This window comes from Lissotriton helveticus, chromosome 2_1 (assembly GCF_964261635.1).
Source record: "Lissotriton helveticus chromosome 2_1, aLisHel1.1, whole genome shotgun sequence".
NCBI lineage: Eukaryota > Metazoa > Chordata > Amphibia > Caudata > Salamandridae > Lissotriton > Lissotriton helveticus.
Window position 1 is genome coordinate 1353172036 of NC_136059.1, and position 22375 is coordinate 1353194410.

The 22375-nt window shown below is 46.3% G+C and overlaps 1 protein-coding gene across 3 annotated transcripts in view; it reads left to right on the forward strand.

Annotated features, from left to right (window-relative positions):
* The window catches only part of WDFY3 (WD repeat and FYVE domain containing 3), a 1930620-nt gene that overhangs the window by 1628412 nt on the left and 279833 nt on the right, over positions 1–22375 (forward strand). For all 3 annotated transcript variants that reach the window (XM_078676292.1, XM_078676293.1, XM_078676294.1), the window contains one exon: positions 21463–21582. In XM_078676292.1, the coding sequence (XP_078532418.1) occupies positions 21463–21582 (120 nt within the window). The remainder of the gene's footprint in view (positions 1–21462; positions 21583–22375) is intronic.

Sequence of the window (22375 nt, forward strand, 5' to 3'; positions counted from 1 at the left end):
CAGCAGGGAACAGGCAGCAGCGTCCACCCTCTCACAGCGTGGCTTGCAGTCAGGTTGGTGGCGCGTCCCGCTGCGCGTTGCACCGGTTCCGATTTTGAAGGTCCAATGGGGCGGGGCTTCCGGCCGGCACCTCACGCGAGACCGCACTGCCTCCTAGATGCTGTAGGCCGGCAGCGCGCAGTCCGCGGGTGACTCCAGGCATGGGTGGCAGCAACAATCCCCCAGCTCACCCCCAGCTGGGAACAGGCAGCAGCGTTTACCCTCTCACAGCGTGGCTTGCAGTCAGGTTGGTGGCGCGTTACATCGCAAGTCATTTCAACGGCTTGCTGTAGGGGCTGCGCTGGTGTTGGATTTACAATCCAAGACCTTCCCTGCTGTTGCACAAACTGGAGTACGAATAGTAAATAGTACTATTCCTAAGTCCAGCATGCCCCCTACAGCAAGTAGTTGTAACGACTTGCGATGTAATGGTTCGCGTTGAAAGACTGTGGTTGTTGTAAAGACCGCGTAGTAATGGAATGCGTTGTAGCGCATTCGTAGTAAAGAAACATATTCATTGCGAATGGTTGGCTTTAAATAACACAGAGAGCTAAATTGAGCCCGGAAATGATCATGGCTGTGTCCTTAATTATTGCAGGGGGAGATAATGTGATAGGCATCAACACTTTATTTTTGGCAGTTTTTCATAGCAGAAACAAAAACAGAGTTTGAGACAGTTTTTTTGCACTAGCAGAAATTTTTTTTGCCTAATAGACAGGCTCTAACCTCGCCCTCCAACAATTAAGGACAGAGTATTAACTTTTGATGTTAGAGATAGTTACCCATGTAGTGCCTTAATTGAACAGCATGAACCTGGAAATTTGGGACTCAATCCTGATTTCTCTGCTCAACCAAAATATGTGATCCATTCTTAGCGCATGGAATACAAGGCATTTCCCTTTATTAATGTTCCAGCCATCTTCCTGTATAGCTTAAATGATTCCATCGGTACTTTGATCATTTCCGTCTACTGCTTAATAGCATCCAGTAAGGGTGAGTCTGTAGCCATTCTTACGCACCCTTCTTTTTCATGTATCTATCGCTGCGTTGGATTATGAACATGCGCTTATTTTGTTGACAGAAGAAGATACAGTGCCAGACGTGTTGTACACCTAATATTTATTATATAGATTCCTCTCCATCACATTTGCTCTTCTACATCTGGGGGTGCTTGTCTCCACCCATGCTGTCCTTTGTCTATCCTGCAGTGGAATTCCCTTTGTTACCTGTTGTGTCCACTATTCTGTCTGTGGACCTGAGAGAACTCTGTCCTAAAGGGTCTTAATGTCCCTGGACCATAACTTCTATCAGTTCAAATTCCTTAATGTTACTAAAGTTGAAACCGGTGACATAAAAAACACATATGCTTTGTAAGAACCGTATTGTCCGTGCTGCAATTCGTTATCCCACTCTCGTCTTTACTAACCTCTCATCTTTGTTACCAGCTGTCTTCCCAAGTATACACACAGACTAGTACATTTTGTGCCCCCAGAGCTTCGCCAAAGATTAACTCAAATATACTACTGCACTGTTCAAACAAGAGTATCTGCTCTAATGTGCTCTCCCAACCTCATCTTCATCACCAGCTCATCTTCCAGGTGTACAGATTTGTACTTTTGTGCTACAGACTGTCTAAAATATTGACTCAGATTACAATAACACAACTGGTGTATTATGTGGGCGGAGCACGTCTTTGTAATTTTTTGCCTTTGTCATTCCCTCCTTGTATTTGTCCCTATCTCTTCTTCCAGGTGTATTGGCTTATATATTTTGACCCCTTATTTTGACTTGTCATACATTTATGACATTAATACGTATGACTGCCTTCCTACAAGTGAGCATGCTACATTATACTTACAGGTGTGTGTATGAAGCAGAAGCTATTTCTTGAGGATGGTAAAAAAAATATCTTTCAGTTACTCCTATGACTCGTTTCTCATTACACATTATTCAGGCCGTTGCACCCATGCCTGTTTCTCCCTCTTATCAAAGTTGAAATGTTGGCATGTATGGCACTGTAATGTCAAAAAGAAGCCCACTGTGATTGAAACCTGCTAGGCTGAGGAGACAAAGAAAGGGCCCTGCCCAGCTGTCAGCAGAGAAAATGTGCTTCTGGCTGTGAGGGCTGTTTGCAGTATGCTCAAGTGTTATATGAACATCCCCAGCAGACCAGTCAAGCAGGATTTGCCACTTTGCTCTCCTGGTGGGCATTTCACACTCATGTACATAAATGAGCTAATAACCCTCATCTACCGACCCCCTGTACCCAGCGGACTTTTCGCCGACTCCATCACGGACATCATCTCCCCGCATGCCATCGCGTCCACCAACTACACCCTACTGGGAGACCTCAACTTCCACCTCGCCAACCAACTGGACCCCAGCACCACATCCCTCCTGGACAACCTCCACAACTTTGGATTCCGCCAGATCGTGACTGAACCCATGCACTCAGCAGGACACATCCTCGACCCCCTCTTCACAACAGGAAACTCCATCACCTTCAGCCACACCACCGAACTCCCATGGACTGACAATCGATGCGTCCACTTCACCTTCAGAACACCCAACTGCTCCCATGAAGAAACTGGACCAGAATCACCGACAACCAGCTAACCTAATCACTCAGCAACTCCACCCCAACCATCACGGAAAACGATGACGCCAACACCGCAGCCCAAACCCTGCACAAATAGATCTCCGACAACACCATAGCCCCCCTCAAGAAAAACAACAACACCTCACCAACACCTCACCAAGAAAGCTAGATGGTTCACCACCGAACTTCGAGAGTCCAGACACACTTGCCGCTGCCTCGAAAAGGCCTGGAGGAACACCTAATCCACAGAAGCCCACAACAACTTCAGAGCCGCCTCCAACGCCCACCACCAACTCATCAGAAAAACGAGGATAAAAGCGATTGAAGACAGAATCTCCACTCATGCACACAACAGCAAAGAACTCTTCAACATCATCAAGGAGTTCGCCCAACCCCCCAGCGAGTCCACCAAAATCCCTCCCTCACAAGACTTCTATGACAAACTCAGCACCTTTTTCTACCACAAAATCAAGAGCATCTACGACAACTTTGAAAAAGACAACCAACACACTGAACCCTCACCAACCATCCCGACACCCTGAAGCCAGCGATCGACAACTGGACAGTCCTCCCCACCGAAGACACTGAAGACGATGAAGTTAATCCACTCCGGGGCCCCCACGGACCCCTACCACCACCACATTTTCAAAAGAGCCGCCGACACCATCGCACCCATGCTCTGCCACACCATCAACCGCTCCCTGGCAACCGCCTCGTTCCCTGACGACTGGACGCTGAGATCAACCCCCTCCTAAAGAAACCCTTGGCGAGCCCACTGACCTCATAAACTACAGACCCATCTCCCTGCTCCAGTTCCCAGCGAAAGTCATTGAGAAAGCCATCAACAGCCAACTCGCCACATTCATCGAAGAGCACAACATCCTCGACTCCTCCCAATTCGGCTTCAGAAAAAACCACAGTATGGAAATCGCCCTCCTTGCCGTAAGAGACTACATCCGTGCCTTACTGGACAAAGACGCCTGGAACGACACCTGGTGGCCCCCGCCCACCGCCACGGACCACGCACGCAACCTGGTAATCATCCTGGACTCTGAGCTCAAAATGGACTGCCAGATCAGCTCCGTCTCGTCCTCCTGCTTACACACCCTCCACCTCCTACATAAGACCTTCAAATGGATCCCCTTCGAACACAGAAGGACTGTCACTCACGCCCTGGTCACCAGCAGGCTCACTACGGCAATGCACTCTATACCGGAATAAACAAAAACCTCACCCGCAAGCTACAGAACATCCAAAACGCTGCTGCAAGACTAGTCCTCTACCTGCTAAGCCACTGCCACATCTCCCAGCACCTGCGCACACTCCACTGGCTCCCCATCTAAGCTAGATTCACCTTCAAGATGCTAACCCACGCTCACAAGGCCCTCCACGACACCGGACCAGCATACCTGAACAGCCGACTCAAATTCCACGCACCCCAAAGGACCTTACGATCAGCCGAGCTCTCCTACGCCGTCGTTCCCCGCACCAGAAAGACCAGATTGGGAGGCTGCTCCTTCTCCGCGGCCAGTGCCTGGAATGACCTTCGGCTCCACCTCAGACTGTTTGACACCGCTCCCCATCTGCGCAAGAAACCTCAAAACCTGGCTCTTAGACAGACCCCCTTCTTGATGGACTGGAACCTGCGAACCCCCCCCCCCCAACTCACCCCCAGTGCCTTGAGACCCTTATGGGTGAGTAGTCACGCTTAACAAACACCTGATTTGATTTGAATTACTGCTGACAGAAATGGGAAAGCAAAATGCAGAAACGTCTCCAGGAACATGTCCACATGTGACATTTTACTTACTGACCTTGGGTACACTTTAATACCTTATACTAGGGACATATAGGTAAGTTAAATATGCCAACTAGGAGTATCCCAGTTTTACCATGTTGAAAGGAGGAACACAAGCACTTTATCACTGGTCAGCATGCGAAAAGGTGCATAGAGTGCTACAGCCCACAAAAATATAGGGTTCGACAAAAGACGAAAAATTTGGGATGACTGCACAGAAAAGGTGTATTTCCTACATTAACGTCCAAATCCTCAGCTCACCAATCAAAAGGAAAGTGGTGCTTAGATGAGGACATCTTAAAGCGATCAGTTACTCAACAGTTTGACACTTTAGAGATGTGAATGAGTAGGCGCCTCCCTCTCACATACATGGTATGGAGGACCTAGCCTTCATAGATATTTGGAGATGTAACATAATGGAGAGAGGAACTGCACACATTTCTCTAATATCTACAGATGATAAAATAGAATTTCCTTTTTCTTATTGTACTGCATATTTGCACCTCCAATACGTGATTGTTTGGTTTTTGTTTTGCTTTATATGGCGTGAACGCAACCCAAAGGTATCACAGCGCTTTACTTTAGCACCAGTTACGTTACTGATGGGCAAATTCATTTTTGGTAGGCGCAGGGAGATTAAGTGATTAGCCCAGAATCACAGGATGTTGAGCTTCCCTGCTGAGACTCGAACCCAGTTCCCCAAATTCGAGGTCGGCCGCTCTAGCCATTAGGCCACATCCTCTTACATAAGAACAAGAGTGATATCCGATCATGCACACATGGATATGATCGCACCTCCCAGATCCACTTGTAAACCATGGGTAATTAAGGACGTAGCTTCAAAAAAATTCTGTACTAGAGTCCCAAATTCAATACCATGAAGCTAAACATAAACAAGCAGACTCATTAAGAGTTTATCTGGATCTTAGAAATGCTTGGGGCGAACTAGAACAACTCTTGTTGAAAGAGGCGGCCAAGAAAATGTATACACAAATCAGAAATATTTTGAATGTGCAAATAAAGCTGAAAGATTACTTGCTTATAATCTGAGGAAAATTTATACAAGAAACTAAAGCGACATGGTCCAGAATTACAGAGTTGCAATCATAGGCACCTTGTATTCCTATTTCTCCACACTATATAGTTTACATCAGCTTGATGAATTTTATTTTTATTTATTTATCTATTTATATAGCGCACTTCTACCCGAGGGATTTAGGCGCTTGAAGAGCTGCAATATCACTAATTGAAGAATCTTCTACTTTCACATGGAGGTGATATAGATTTTGCCTCCCTAGATGAACCCACAGATACTAAAGAAGCTAAAATAGCAATAAGGAATCTTAAAAACAATAATGCTTCTGTATTTTTGGTAGGCCTGCATAGACCTGTTAGCTCATCCTTTGTCTACAGTGTATAACAAATTTCTGCTAGCAGAAAGGGACACAAAAACTGTGGCCGAATCCACTAAATCATTCATATTGAAAGCTGCTAAGAACCCAACTACCTTTGGAGCATATACTCATACCGTTACTATACTTCGAAGTAAAAATCATCTTTATAGTAGTTCTTGTAGCATGGGTGTGAATGGTCCTTCACTCGCTTGATGGGGAAAAGACCTTTGATTGTAGAGATAGGATGTTAGTACAGAAGGTTCTTGCCAAAACTAGAAGAGCCCCAAACTTGACCAAATACCTAATGGGCAGCATAAGAATCTATCCGCTCACCTCAAGATCAGTGGTGAATATTCTCTGATGGTAACACTAACTAGAGGTATGAGATAAAGGTTTCCAATCTCTGTTAGAGGAACTCCTAGTTCAAAATATTAAGAATAATCCAGACCTTCAAGGAATCACACTTGTTCAGAGAGAATATAAAACTGCACTTTTTGTGGTGGATGTCTTATGCTCCCTTACGCAGCCTGAAATGCTGATTCCAGCTCTTTTGCTAAAATAAGATAAATTCACAGGGGTTTCGGGAATTAAAGTTAACTACTCTAAATCATCCAAAATGGAAATTGCATATCCGGGCGAAGGTAGCAAATATGCAATAAAATCAGTGGGTGTTAAATGGAATAAGACATCCATACAGTACTTGTTTATCTACTTGACAAGAACATCATAAGACAACTATCAATGTAATATACCACCACTGCTAGAGACCCTTCACAAGGGATGGTATAGATGGGAGGAAGTTGAAGATTGTGTTAGGTGGAGTGGTTAGCATTTAAATTACTTTAATCCCCGATTCCATTACGTACTCCAAAGATTACCATTTAAACTCTCCAAAATGATGAGCGTTTAGATTTAGAATAGATTGCTGTTGTTTATCTGGAAAAATAAAGCTTCTAGGACACCATGGTCAACATTATATAAGACTGCATCGGAGGAAGGGATAACACCTCCGTCCTGTGGAAAGCTGTATTTACGCAGCCCAGCTTCAACCTGCACTTTCCTGGCATTGATCATACTGCAGTGCCATGGGTGACAGTGGAGCAAACTTACTCCGCTGTTCCGTTCGTTCGAGGCATGTGGGCTGCTAAATTCATATCTTATGCATAGATCGCCGCCTAGTGTTGGGTCCGGATGATTGCACATTGTTGTCCTGGAAGAGTCTTCGAAGTATCACGAGATAGGTGGCTCCTCCCCTGGACTACAGTGCGCATGGGCATCGACTCCATCCCCAGATTGTTTTTTTCCGCCATTGGGTTCGGATGTGGTTTCGACGTCTCCGTGTCGGAACCGTTAAACTTTCATCTTAAGGCCAAAAGGCCTTCGTTACCTGCGTCGGTATTGTTTGCGTACGGTCTCGAGCGTCGTCCGACTCTCTGAGCCGGAAATCTACGGAGTCAAGTAACTCCTCGGACTTCGAGGCCCTCTCGTCGCAGCAAGACCCGGCGAACTTAACATGGAGCGGAGCCCGTTCAAGTTCTGCCCCGTCTGTGGATCCAAATATCCACACATCGATGTGCATCCGGTCTGTAATAAATGCCTGTCGCCGGACCACAACGAAGAAAACTGCATGGCCTGCTCCAAGTTCAGGTCCAAGAAGACGCTCAAGCTTCGGCGCGCGGTGCGCCTTGAGGCCCAGCGAGCGACACCGGCACCCGACAACATATTCGACGACCCCGAGGAGGAAGGCGATAGCCATCATCTCCAGATTTCGCCACCGTCGACGGAGGTCCAGGCCGATCCAGAGGAATACATCGAAGGACAGGGCCCAGACCTTGAATACGTCGAGGAGGTAGGGGACGACGAAGAAGTTTATGGGGCCGTGGAAGATAGCTCAGAGGAGGAGCTATGCCCCGATGTCTACATTATTCAGGCTCAGGTCACGGGATCGCCACTCGGCCTTACCCACGGCCCTGCACCGCTATCCCCGGCCCCGCCTTCTGGCCCGGCCACGGACACTCAAGCGGAGCCGCCATTGCCCGTATCGAAACCGAAACCTTCGGATTCTACGGCACACAAGATGGCCGGCGTCCGGTCGAAAACGAAACCGAAACCTACGGACTAGACAAAACCTAAAATGGCCGACGTCCTACAAAAAATATCGAAGCCTGCTCCTTCATCGACTCCGTCGCCCTCCGGCCCACAAAAGTCGAAGAAGGCTGTTGAGTCGACAGCGCCGCAGAAGGTGCACAAGGAACCCTCCTCCAAGAAGGCCGTCCATCAGACGTCGACCACGGTTGCTCCGGCGCGGACACCTAAACCTCTTGAGACGCCTTCGGACGCTGCTACGGCGCCGTCCACTAAACGCTCGGCCGACCCGAAGTCGACTAAAAGCCACGACCCAAAGGCCGCTGGCTCAACGCATCGGCACAAGGATGCCGGATCTGCTGCAACGGCGTCGGCGCCAAAGCCTTCAACGGAGCCGCAAAACATTGCAGCCGAAGATTCGTCGACGCAAATACCGTCGACACCAACCAACTCCGACGCCACCGAAGATCGGCCGTTATGTTATGTTATGTTATGTTAAATTACATTTATTAAGCGCACGTACGCCCGTGGGCTTCATGGCGCTGTGGAAGACTGGCAAAACATAACATGTGACAGAAAGAAAAATTAACTAAGGGTAAGCTTGCTTAAAGAGCCAAGTTTTAAAAGCCTGTCTAAAGGCTAACAGATCTCGGTTACAAAACCCTCTACCTCCTTCACGAAGCAGGTTACCGACTCCCTTAAACGTATAAGGGAAAAGACTTTGTCGTCCACGGCTTCCACGCCATCGGCTCCAAAATCGGTGGACACACCTCCAAAGTCCTCCGGCAAGCTTCTTTACACTCTGCCACCGAAGGTGGCCCCAAAGGCCTTTGCAACCACGTCGGTGCCAAAACCGTCGGATCCGTCGACGCCAAAGAGCCTCTCGGATCAATATCACGCCTCAGATGACCAATCTGAGCATTGCATCGATGCCCAAACAGGGAAATTGACCCTTTATAAGAGGAAAATCACTTCCCAACCACTGGAATCCTATATTATTCCACTGAAGAAGAAGAGGCCCGCACAGGACATTCCTTCACTTGTTGAGCCTTTTCTGCCACCACCAAGAAGGAGTCCATCACCTTCCCCCAACCAATCGGGGGGAGATGATGATGACCTACAGGACCAATACAGTTTCCCAGTTGGCAATGACCCTGATGTTCAGCAGGACTCATATGGCGACACTGGGGACCAAAGTGGACATCAGATGGTACAAGATCCACAAGGCTTTGGGACACGTACATCTCCAACAGAGGATTCTGCTGCATTTAATGCTTTACTCGAACGGGCAGCAGCAAATCATAATGTGGACATGCATGCTGACCCGGTAGAGGAAGACTTTTTATTTGACACTTTCTCCGTCTCAGAGAGAACAGTTAAAATACTTCCTATGCTTAAAGGTGTCCTTAAACATGCCCCAGAAATCTTTAAGGAGCCTACCAGGGCGAGGGTGGTGAACCCACGTATCGAGAAAAAATACAGGCCAGCACCTGGAGATCCTGCATATATTCGAGGACAGTTGCCTCTAGACTCGTTGGTGGTCGCCAATGCCCGCAAGAGGGCAAACTCCCAAACCACGGGTGAAGCTCCTCCCCCAGACAAGGAGTCGAAAGTGCTTGAGGCATCGGGCAAGAGGGTGGCGGCGCAGGCTGCCAATGTATGGCGTATTGCAAACACACAGGCACTATTGGCACGATACGATAGGGCGCATTACGACACCCTAGAACAGCTCCTTCAACACCTACCTGATGAGTTTAAGGAAGCAGCCGATATGCTCATACAAGAGGGAAAGCTTATCTCCAACGCTGCAATAAAGTGTGCACTTGATGTGGCAGATACAGCGGCTAGGGGGATTAACACTAGCGTCATGTTGAGGCGACAAGCTTGGCTTTGCATATCTGGATTTAAGCCTGACATCCAAACTACAATCCTCAACCAGCCCGTCAATCCTGACACACTGTTTGGTCCAGATGTAGACACCACCCTTGAAAAAATTAAAAAGGACAACGAGACTGCTAAGTCCATGGGGGCGCTTCAGTCACAACAATTCAGGGGAAACACTTTTCGTCGCTCAGGAGCACGTGGTGTTACCAGAGGACAATTGGGTCAACAAACACAATACCCGAAGGGTGGTGCACAATCCTCGTACCCCAAGCAGGGTAGAGGGGGTTACAGAGGTAACAGTGCCAAAGGCAGAGGGAACAACAACTCCCGTTCCTCTGCCGCCAACAAACAGTGACTCTCTGTCACTGCCCCCCGACCATACGACACCGGTCGGGGGGAGACTCCAGCAGTTCCTGCCAGTCTGGACGTCCATCACCACGGACAGGTGGGTGAGAAAACTTATCCAGTACGGTTACTGTTTGGAGTTAACATCCACTCCTCCCAACATTCCCCCAAGACACCGTCCTATGTCGGCAGAGCACTTGCACTTATTGCAGCAGGAAGTACTGGTGATGCTGCAAAAAGGCGCAATCGAGCTCGTGCCAGTGGAAGAGGAAGGCACAGGGGTCTATTCCCTGTACTTCCTCATCCCAAAGAAGGACGGATCCCTCATACCTATTCTGGATCTACGCCCCCTCAACATGTACATACTGTCAGAACACTTTCACATGCTGACACTGCAACAAATCCTTCCCCTGCTCAATCAAGGGGACTTCCTAGCAACCTTGGACCTCAAGGATGCTTATTTCCACATCCCACTCCACCCCTCCCACAGAAAATACCTCAGCTTTACCATTCTAAACAGGCACTATCAGTTCAAAGTTCAAAATAAGCTTTATTCGATATTCCAAAAGAAATATCATATAAGCATACATAAGTGGTTATAAAACAACAAGAAATGTCTGTAATTTTAAAAAAAATATTAAAAGAAATTTTTTCACACAATCACAAAGAAAGAAAAACAAATAAAACTTCGGTGTCGCCTAGGTCATTAAAACAATTTTCTAAGTTTAAGCAACAGTTTTAAAAAATGTTCCATAATGCATATCACATCTCTGTCTTCTAGCTCTTGTAAGCGTTCGAAAGCGTCTTTACAGGCCCTTACGCCCCATCTCTTAAGTAAGGGTCTCAATAGAGATTTCCTAGGAGACTCGTAGTATCTACAGAATAAAATGATATGAATATTAGATTGTACTGAAATATCATTACATGGACAGGGAGACAAATTCCGGGACCAGTCATTACATTTGGGAAATGTAACCAATCGAAAGAAGGAGCCCAATCTAAATTTGGTGAGCATCATTCTAGTATAGCAGGGGAAATCTGTTGAAAGATATAATTGAAGCCCTTTGTGGGGAGTCACCCTTTGATATACCTGGATTGTTTTATTTGATTTTTGCTTATTCCATCTTTTAAGTTCCAGGTGATCCATTAGGAGCTTTCTCAGATTTTTCCTCGAGATGTGTTCCAGTAGCGATGGATCTGTGAACAGCTCTGGACGACCGATGTCATCTAAGAAGTTTTTGACATAGGTCATCCATTTTGAATTTTTCAGGGGTTTTGACCCCTCCTTATTTATAATGTCTGATAGTACTTCCCTATTTAAACCAGTCTCAGGGGTGGTCCAGATTTTATGCCAGAGGAGCGGAGGCTCCACTTTGATCAGATCTGATATGAACGGTAGATCTAATTCAATATGCATCATATATACAGAGGTTGCTTTATATGTAGCCAGTAGGTACCTTAGAAAGCTGTTTTCCACTTTTTGTATCAGGGAGATATTATTGTCGATACCCCACAACCCGGCTCCATAGATAGCTGTTGAGATGCATTTAGCTTTATATATTGTGATAAGCTGTTTTACCGGCCTCCCCCCTATTTTTCCAGCAAAGTCCCGAAGACCACCAGTTGCTCTGACAAAGGCGAGTTTCCTCTTTTCAACTGCCGATTGCCAGGACATTTTCCGATGCAGACATATACCTAGGTAGGTAAAGTTCTCCACTGTCTCCAGTCTTTTGTCCTCAATGAATATAGGGCAGGTGGTTCTTTTGATCTTTTTACTACATACCATTGAGTACGTTTTCCCTATGTTCACTTTGAGGCCCCTTTCGTTCATGAAGGCAGTAAATGCCGTAACAGCTTTTTGAAGCCCCACTCTTGTTTGGGAGAGGATAGCCGCATCATCTGCGTATAGCAGGATCGGGATGGATTTACCTCCTACTTTTGGATAATCGCATTCAATGTTTTTCAGATGCTCGCCTATAGCGTTTATATAGAGCAAAAAAAGCAGAGGAGCTAAGATACACCCCTGCCTGACTCCTTTGTTGATGGTAAATCTAGGGGAGCATTCTCCCTTTGGGCCAAACCTAACTCTGGCTCCAGCATCTTTGTACAGAGACTTAATGAAAAGGAGGATTGATGGATCTATCCCCAGATGTTCAAGAATGTCCCAAAGCTGATCATGAAGGACACAGTCAAATGCTGAGGTTAAGTCTATGTACGTGACGTACAGGCTACCCTTTTTCATGTCCACATATTTGGTCATAATAAGATACAGATTCAGAGTTTGTTCTACTGTACCTCTTCCAGATCGAAAACCGTATTGGAGGTTTGAAAGAATGTCCTCTTCTTCGATCCACTGAGTTAATCGTTTCAAAATGATGCGGCCGGCGATCTTCATTAAAGTATCAAGCAGGGAGATAGGCCTATAGCATGATGGGGAGTGCCTATCTCCCTTTTTGTAGATGGGTATTACTATTGCCTCGGCCCAAGATGGAATATGGCCAGAGATATTTACAGAGTTTAGGGCGGAAGTCAATAAAGGGGCCCAAAAGGCTATCTCTGCTTTATAAACATCCGCTGGAATGGCATCCGGGCCCGGTGCCTTTCCAGTAGGACTCTCCCTAATAGCCAACTGGACCTCTTCATAGGAAAAAACGATGTTAGAATGACTATCGCCGAGAGGTCTTATGATTGGTAAAGGGATTCGCTCTAATAACAGGTTTTTTGAAGGTGTAGATTTGCTATAAAGCTGTTGAAAATGAGCAGCCCAGGTCTCACCATCAATCGCAAGATCCAAACTCCTCTCAGGGATTTTTACCCAAGGAAGCGGGGTGTTAATAAATTTCCAAAAGGCTGAGAGGTCCCGTTTTTCGGACGTTATCACCAAGTTCTGCCAAGCTTCCACTTTTAGTGCTTTTTTCCTGTTTTTGATAGCTAAACGATATTGGAGTCTAGCCTGGCGTATCTCCGTGAGAGGTTTTGGTGTCATGTGCAACAGGTTCTTCAGTGATTTTAAGGCCCTGGAACAGTTTTTGTCAAACCACCCCTTGGCGGCCATAGGTCTTGTCTTAAACTGTCGTGTTAAAAGTTTTTTCAAACTGGCCTGTATTTTAAAAAAAGCTTCACGAATAACATGGGGCTGTTCGGTCGTGGACAAACAGATATGTACCTCCTTCCCCCTCAGCTTCAGTAGATTTTTCAGGAGAGTGGTTGGATTGATTTTGTCCCATTTGATGGTATAACCGTTAGTAGCCCCCACTTTGATGGGTTGTTCGTACTTAAGTTTAAAGTTATTTTGGAAGGTTGTTGAGGGCGGAAACATTAGAGATAAAGACAAGGGATAATGGTCTCCATATAGGTGATCAAGCGTGTCCCACGAGGATATTAGCGGGGCATGGTTCTTTGTGAAGAGTATAAAGTCTATGATAGAGTTTGTTTCTCTACCATGGAAGGTTGGTTTAAAAGTTCTTAAGGTGAGAAGTAAACCATTTGCAAATTGTAAATTAAGAGGCCATAAGATTGTTTAGTAACTCCCCTGTTTTCGAGTGTTGGAAATGGTTAGGTATAGCTTCATCACAGTCAAACTCCTGTGTGTGGAAGATATCACACTTTTCCTTCGGTGATTTTGGGCAGATATGACAATTAAAATCGCCCATGAATGCTATTGCGCACTCGCTCCCGGATGTTTCTTTGATGGTTATCAGAGCGTGGTGTAGGTCATCCATTACTTTTTCCAACTGCTCTAGAGGCATATTGTTGTAAAAATTTATGATTAATAATAGCAGGGAAGGGCCGATCTTCATAACAATTATTTGATATGAAATCCTAAGTACCGTTTTTATAATCCTATGCCCAACTGTAACACTAATATAAGTGCAAAGCCCCCCCTTATGTCTGCCCTGCTTGCTCACTATCGCTGGTGAGTGTAAGGTCTGGTAACCAAGCAGGTGAATAGGGGAAGTCACCCACGTTTCCTGGAAACACAGGACTGAGTAATGGTTTATCACGTCTAACCAGTCCTGTTGTGTCACTTTCGAAGAAAGGCCTACTAAGTTCCAGGTAAGGATCTGCAAGTTGGCTGAAATGTTCCTGTTTTCCACCTGGGTGGAAATTGTATTTATGGTGGGATGTGGCTTCAAGGGGGGTGTTATATTCCTAATATTCATTCTATCAGTTTTTTCTGCCCCATTTTCTAAGCCCTTTTTAATGATCCTTTTGTCTGGATTACCCTGTATTGGGGATAACTTAGTGTTTATACTAGGTGATTTCTCACTACCCCAATAGTCTGCTTTCTTTTGAGTGAGTCATTCTACGTCATCTAGACCGTAGAGTGGCTCGTAATAATTGTAACAGGGATAGTTCCCTTGTGGGGTTGAGGGTGGAAAAAGATGACCATAACCCACAGGGTCATATCTATAGGTCATAGGATATCTACTTGCCTGGATATATTTACCATTTTGATAACTGTTATAAGCAGGAAATGTATAGGCCTTTGCTACATCCCCTAAGGGGTATTTATTTTGGGCTGGTCTTCTAAACTGTTGGAAATGGAGCTTATCAGCATAGGGTTTTGGTTGGTGTGGCTTCGAGGGCATTAAAGCTTCAGGATAAAAGTATGCGACTGGTTTAGGTATTATGGATCCCCTATTTGGGTCTGAGAACCAATCCGTTATATGCGTAATAACTCTAGGGTCTTTGAATGTGACAATTATTACATCGCCCTCTATGTCTTTAGGGCGAATGCCCACCCAATTTGTTCTTCTCACCGTGATTATTTCACCATTTATGTGGGAAGGTAAAGGCCTGTTATTTTTAAACCAAAAAATCGCCTTATTTTTAAGACTGGAGTGGTTTTCATAGCCCCCTGTAGCCGGTAATGATGGTACCCCTGTTAGAACAATAACGTTCTGGGATGCCGCTGGGGGTAAATCTACATTTCTTTCAAGTGAGCGTTTTCCAGATGTAGGAACAGTTTTGGTCATGTCTGTTTTTGTTTTTATGTTGCCCATTTTTGCGGAGGCCATGAGGGAATTTATTTGTGGGGAGTATACCCGTGTTTTAGACGGTACTTTGGGTGGAGGTACTAGAACTTTATTTGATGGCCTTAACGTAGTAGTAGTACTAGTTTGCTGAATTGAACTACTCGAGTTCTTCCTAATTTTTGGGTCCATGATTGTTTCTCCTGAGTCTGACTTTTCCTCTCCCTCTTTAGAGCTAGGTGCCTTTGCTAGGACCTTATTACTAGAAAGATGGATTTGGGTCGAGCATCCTATAAGGGTATCCAACTGACTTCCTATACTCCTCAGTCTCTCAACTATTGGTATTAGTAGAGCTTTCATTAAATGTTCCATAGCATCCACAAAGTCTTTAATAGATGGAGGGACACAGGAGGTCAGTGTATCTCTAGGTAAAGAGGGTGACCCTTCTGATGTTTGTGGCAAGTCTTTGGTAAATAAATCCTTAGCAGGTTTTTGTGCTGAGAAGTTTACCTTAGCCGGGCCTCTTTTTCTGCGCTTTTTTGGAGGTGATCGGATAATGACCTGTTTCTTTTTAGATTGGTTTTTGTTGGACACGGGTTTGTCTACTGGTTTGTCTACTGTTTGTATAGGGGGCACTGGAAGAAACAGTATTTGCTGGTTTGCCCCCACAGATGGTGGTACTTCTGCACTTTCTGAGGTAAGATCCTCAGCAACCTTCGGTGAAATGGGAGTACGCAGATCTATAAGATCAATACTTGAGATATTAGTATTGATAGGAAAATCCACATGAGGCGATCCAATTATGTCATTTTTTGGAGACGAATAAGATTGAAAGAGTAAGGGAATATTGTCCGTGTTTAATGTATCATTGTCTATGTTGTCCTGAGTAGGGTTTAAAGAATAGTCCTCAGGTGTTACTGTGAGGCAAGGGTCACATATGGTGTTTTTGAGATGCTCAATGGATAATCGGCGAGCAATACGACGCTCAGCCAATGCCAAGTCTTTGTCTATTTCAGCAGTAGCTTTAAAGAAAAATTTGTCCAAAGGGCCCAGGATGGAACCCCCCTCTGATGGAATATGAACATCTGTAGTACGCTTAGCCATGAGTAAGAATATACTAGCGTTCAGATAATCGTGGCTGAGACAAAAATATGGTGTTACTCACGTTGGAGGGATGGCCAAGCCAAGCCTTATCTGGCCTTGGAGGGCCGTAGAGGGCCCGCCCTTTGCCCGGGCTTCGCCCCGGGCGTCCCGCTCGCGTCCCGCGACGCTGAGGGCTCGGTCCTTTAGTAGCCCCTCCCGGCGCGTCTAGCGCGTCAGGGAACGCGCCGCCGCAAAGGCTGCCGGGATATGAAGTCCCGGTGCGGCGGCGCGACTGGTGGCGGCGTTTCCTGTGCGGCAGCGGGTCTTCAGGCTGCAAAATATCTCCTGCCTCACTCCTTTCTCGTGGCAAGGTATGTGTCGTTTATGGCTGGTCCCCCCGCTCCACCGAGGGCTCGGTCCTTTAGTAGCCCCTCCCGGCGCGTCTAGCGCGTCAGGGAACGCGCCGCCACAAAGGCTGCCGGGATATGAAGTCCCGGTGCGGCGGCGCGACTGGTGGCGGCGTTTCCTGTGCGGCAGCGGGTCTTCAGGCTGCAAAATATCTCCTGCCTCACTCCTTTCTCGTGGCAAGGTATGTGTCGTTTATGGCTGGTCCCCCCGCTCCACCGAGGGCTCGGTCCTTTAGTAGCCCCTCCCGGCGCGTCAGGGAACGCGCCGCCGCAAAGGCTGCCGGGATATGAAGTCCCGGTGCGGCGGCGCGACTGGTGGCGGCATTTCCTGTGCGGCAGCGGGTCTTCAGGCTGCAAAATATCTCCTGCCTCACTCCTTTCTCGTGGCAAGGTATGTGTCGTTAATGGCTGGTCCCCCCGCTCCACCGAGGGCTCGGTCCTTTAGTAGCCCCTCCCGGCGCGTCTAGCGCGTCAGGGAACGCGCCGCCGCAAAGGCTGCCGGGATATGAAGTCCCGGTGCGGCGGCGCGACTGGTGGCGGCGTTTCCTGTGCGGCAGCGGGTCTTCAGGCTGCAAAATATCTCCTGCCTCACTCCTTTCTCGTGGCAAGGTATGTGTCGTTTATGGCTGGTCCCCCAAAGTCCTACCCTTCGGGGTGACTACTGCCCCCAGAGTGTTTACAAAGTGTCTGGCGACAGTGGCGGCGCACCTCAGGAGACAGAACATACATGTCTACCCGTACCTAGACGACTGGCTTGTTCAAGCAAAGTCGGAACAACAGTGCGCCGCGGACATGTCCCACACTATTCAACTCCTTCACAGCCTGGGGTTCTCGCTAAACTACCCGAAGTCGCACCTTCAACCAGCCCATGTGCGGCAGTATCTGGGCGCGACAATAAACACCCTGACTGCTATGGCTCAGCCAAACCCAGTCAGAATCAACAGCATTCAGTCGCTGTGCCAAAGGTTCAGAACGCAACACTCCCTGCCAGCGAGAGTGTTCATGCAGTTGATAGGCATGATGGCCTCCTGCATCTTCATAGTCCCGCACGCGAGGTTGCACATGCGCCCGCTCCAAGAATGCTTGGCAAATCAGTGGACACAGGCTCGGGGACAGCTAACAGACCTAGTGTTGGTGACCGGTCGGGCATACAACTCTCTGCATTGGTGGAATCCACACAACCTTTGCAAGGGCCGACCGTTCCAAGAGCCAGTGCCACAGATAATCCTAACAACGGACGCATCTCTCCAAGGGTGGGGAGCTCATGTGCTCCACTACACTGTGCAGGGACTGTGGTCCACCCAGCAGCAGAAGTTGCACATCAACTACCTGGAATTGATGGCAATCTTCATGGCGCTGAAGTCCTTCAAAGTACATTTGTGCAACAAAGTCGTGTTGATCCGGACGGACAACATGACCGCCATGTACTACATCCAAAAGCAGGGAGGTACGCACTCTCCACAGCTGTCTCATCTGGCTCAGAGCATGTGGAAGTGGGCCATTCAGAGGAACATCTTCCTCATGGCGGAACACCTCCCGGGCAAGGACAATCAGATGGCGGATCTGCTAAGCAGATACAGCCATCAAATGCACGAGTGGGAGATACATCCATCAGTACTCCACCCGTACTTCCAGCAGTGGGGTCATCCAGAGATAGACCTGTTTGCCACAAGGGAAAACGCAAAATGCCAAAGCTTTGCCGCCAGGTTCCCTCACCCGGAATCGCAAGGAAATGCGATATGGATGAACTGGTCAGGCAAATTTGCGTACGCTTTTCCCCCAGCGCCTCTCATTCCGCTGGTGGCAAGAAAGCTAAAGCAACACTCGATGACTCTCATCCTGGTTGCTCCAACATGGGCACGCCAACCATGGTACACCACGTTTCTAGAACTTTCCGTGGTACCGCATCAAAGGCTGCATCTCACATCCCGGCTCTTGACGCAGAACCATGGCGACATTCAGCATCCAGATCCGCGACAGCTCAATCTGGCGATCTGGCTCCTGAAGTCTTAGAATTTGGCTACCTCAACCTGCCTCCAGAATGCATGGACATCATCCGGGAGGCACGTAAGCCCACTACCCGAGCTTCCTATGCAGCTAAATGGAAGCGGTTTGTCATGTACTGTACAGACAACAATATCAACCCGCTAGATGCATCCATTCCTAACATCATCTGCTATTTGTTACATCTTTACAAATGCAATCTAGCGTACGCTTCCATTCGGATACATTTATCCGCCATAGCGGCTTATCTCCAGAATAGGCAACACCTCTCTGTTTTCAGGGTGCCTGCCATTAAAGCCTTCCTAGAAGGACTGAAGCGAGTCATTCCTCCAAGAACACCACCAGCTCCAGTGTGGAACCTCAATGTGGTCCTCACTAGGCTGATGGGCCCACCTTTTGAGCCACTGCACTCCTGCGAGATTCAGTTTCTCACATGGAAAGTGGCTTTTCTCATTGCTATCACATCGCTCAGACGTGTAAGTGAGCTGCAGGCGCTCACAATCCAAGAGCCATTCATACAGATACATTCCAACAGGGTAGTGCTCCGCACTAACCCCAAATTCCTTCCTAAAGTGGTGTCACAGTTTCATATCAACCAAACTATTGACCTGCCTGCATTCTTCCAAAACCCACAAACAGTAGCAGAAAGAATGCTTCATACATTAGACGTTAGAAGGGCGCTAATGTACTACATTGACAGAACACAACACTTTAGAAAGACACAACAACTTTTTGTTGCCTTCTCAGCACAGCACAAAGGCAACCCCATTTCCAAAGCAGGAATAGCCAGATGGATTGTTAAGTGCATTCAAATCTGTAATCAAAAGGCTAAACGTACTTTAACAATACCCCCAAGGGCGCACTCCACACGCAAATTGGGGGCCTCCATGGCTTTCCTGGGGAACATTCCCTTAGAAGACATTTGTAGAGCAGCCACAGGGTCTACACCACACACATTTACCAAACATTACTGTGTAGATGTGCATTCAAAACAGCAAGCAGCTGTAGGACAGGCTGTTCTCAAGACACTTTTTCAAGCTTCTGCAGCTGGCACGGGCAACCGCCGTTAATGGAGGGACTGCTATGTATTCTATGCATAAGATATGAATTTAGCAGCCCACATGCCTCGAACTGAATATGCTACTTACCAGTATGCATCTGTTCTTGGCATGTAGGGCTGCTAACATTCATATCGCCCGCCCTCCTCCCCGGTGCCCGTAGCGGCTGCAGATACTCTCTCTATATTCATCATTAGCATGGACATCCTTTACACTGTTTCACTCCATCTCTGCCACAATGGCTGAAAACAATCTGGGGATGGAGTCGATGCCCATGCGCACTGTAGTCCAGGGGAGGAGCCACCTATCTCGTGATACTTCGAAGACTCTTCCAGGACAACAATGTGCAATCATCCGGACCCAACACTAGGCGGCGATCTATGCATAAGATATGAATGTTAGCAGCCCTACATGCCAAGAACAGATGCATACTGGTAAGTAGCATATTCAGTTTACGTGCTATGGTTATGGACAGAAGACTTGTGAAATGGACACTCTCACCTCAATTACAGTATTCCTCGATTACTGGAACATCCTTACAACAAAGTAAAACACCGCATCTTACCTGTCTCCCATGACATCAGCCATGCATTATCCTAGCTTTCCTCCTGGGCTCTCAAGCGCCGAATTTCAGAGATGAGAAAAAGGCCCCTTCAAGATCAGGAAACCTGTATGCAGATGGGGAGCTTTTAGATGAGGAACCATGCATATAGCAATTCCTGTCTTGTGCTGAATTATAATTATATGCTAACTCAGTTAGTACACTGGGCAGAGGACAGACTGGTCTAACATAAAGCAAATAGAGAAAGAACATCCTTGGAATTAGTGTTATGACACAGTACCTAAGAAGGGGACCTGGCTGGTATACACCTGTATAAATAACCTCCAGACTGAAAAATCACAGATGTATATGACTAATTGGAATTGGGGTCTGGGAGCCGTTATACCTGACAGGACTTGGACAAGGATCCGGGTGGTTGTGTATAAGTCCTCTATAAGTATCTAGTACAAAGAGAATGCATATACATATTTAACAAGATGATACTTTACCCCGGTGCAGCTGATAGCCATCTATTGTTGCTTTGATCTGTGTTGGGAAGGCTACGCAGAACGGGATGATATTATTCATATATGGTGGAGTTGCTTTTTCATACAGAGATTCTGAAAGAAAAACTGACAAACATACAAGACATTACTGGGGTGCATCAGCACCTAGAACCCACAATATTATTACTAGGAGTTCCAGGAAAAGACACGATTTACCCCCTCACAGCACCTTTTGGAAAACTATCCTCTGTCTTACTGTTGGCTGCTAGATTTTCACTGGTTTTGGAAAAAAACTTACTCCATCCCTACACATCTGGTGGTTGAAATCTGTAACATCTATGCTTTGGAAAAGCTTAGAGCTATAGTACACGATAAAATGCATGATTTTGAAAAAGTCTGGTTGCCATTTAAAATGGATTTTAAACGCAAGAGGCGATATAGAGGAGAACCGAGTATTGCTGTCATACTTCAGTGGTCAGGATTGGGTGAGATCATCATCGACCTCAGATATTCATGAGAAAGCATGACATGGTACTATTGAAATGAAACTATTGGTTTTTGAAGTACTATATATTCCTATGAATTTGTATTGCTTAGGTTTGTGTATATTGTACATGCACATATTGATGCTCAAGGCATGTAAACCCTGTACTTATGTTCTCTGTGAAAATGTAAATAATGTTATTAAACAGGCATTAAAGGAATAATATTTATTTTTTCTTTTCTCTTTGCTTACCTCACAGAGGGGAGAAATCAGTAATTTTCAGTATTTGATGCACCTTAACACCCTAGCTGGGAGATCATACAATGATCTCATGCAGTACCCAGTCTTCCCGTGGATCCTTGAAGACTACGATTCAGAGGTAAATGCTGAAGGTTATGAATAAAAACAAAATGTTAAGTTAACTTAGGAGTGAATTTGATTTCTATTTTGAACAGTCACAAAACTATGGTACAAAAGTACAAACAAAAAGGACAAATACTAGCGGAGGAATACTGAGTCTAACACTGTTTTAGTAATCTAAATACGATTTCTTCATGAAGATTTTATGACGGCATTAGTAGCATTTCAACAACTTTAATAAAGATTCGACAATTAGTGAAAAATGTAGATACTCTTACATCATCTCAGTGATTTTTCTTTTTTCCAAATTGTTGCTTTGTACTTTCTCTTCAGTGCCAAAAAATATTCTGTGATTTGCTGTCCAGTGGTCAAATATAGCTTACTGAACAGAATATTCCTCGATAACTGAAATAAAACTGTCCAAGAGAAATCTTTCTCTTTATATTTATTGTAAAGCTTGTGAGTGCCCATGTAATAAGATTTATTTTACTCATCTGCTCTTTATAAATGTTCTCTGCTTATTAGAACACAGCAAGAGTTAATCTACCCCCTCACAACAAAGTACAGGCATCAAACAGTCAATTTCTTGCATGCTGCTGAAGACTGCAAACCAGGCCCCATCTGCTCCTTGGAATAAATGATCTATATGGAGCAATATTTTGTTTGGGGTGGATGCATGTTGCACTGTACTTCATATGAGTAAACACTCTAATCTACCTTCCTGTCTTATAGAGCAGAGTGATGCCTTGTTTTTAATAACAGTAGAGTTTCTTCCTCACCTAGAAGCAATGTCTTGTTTACCCAAACACATG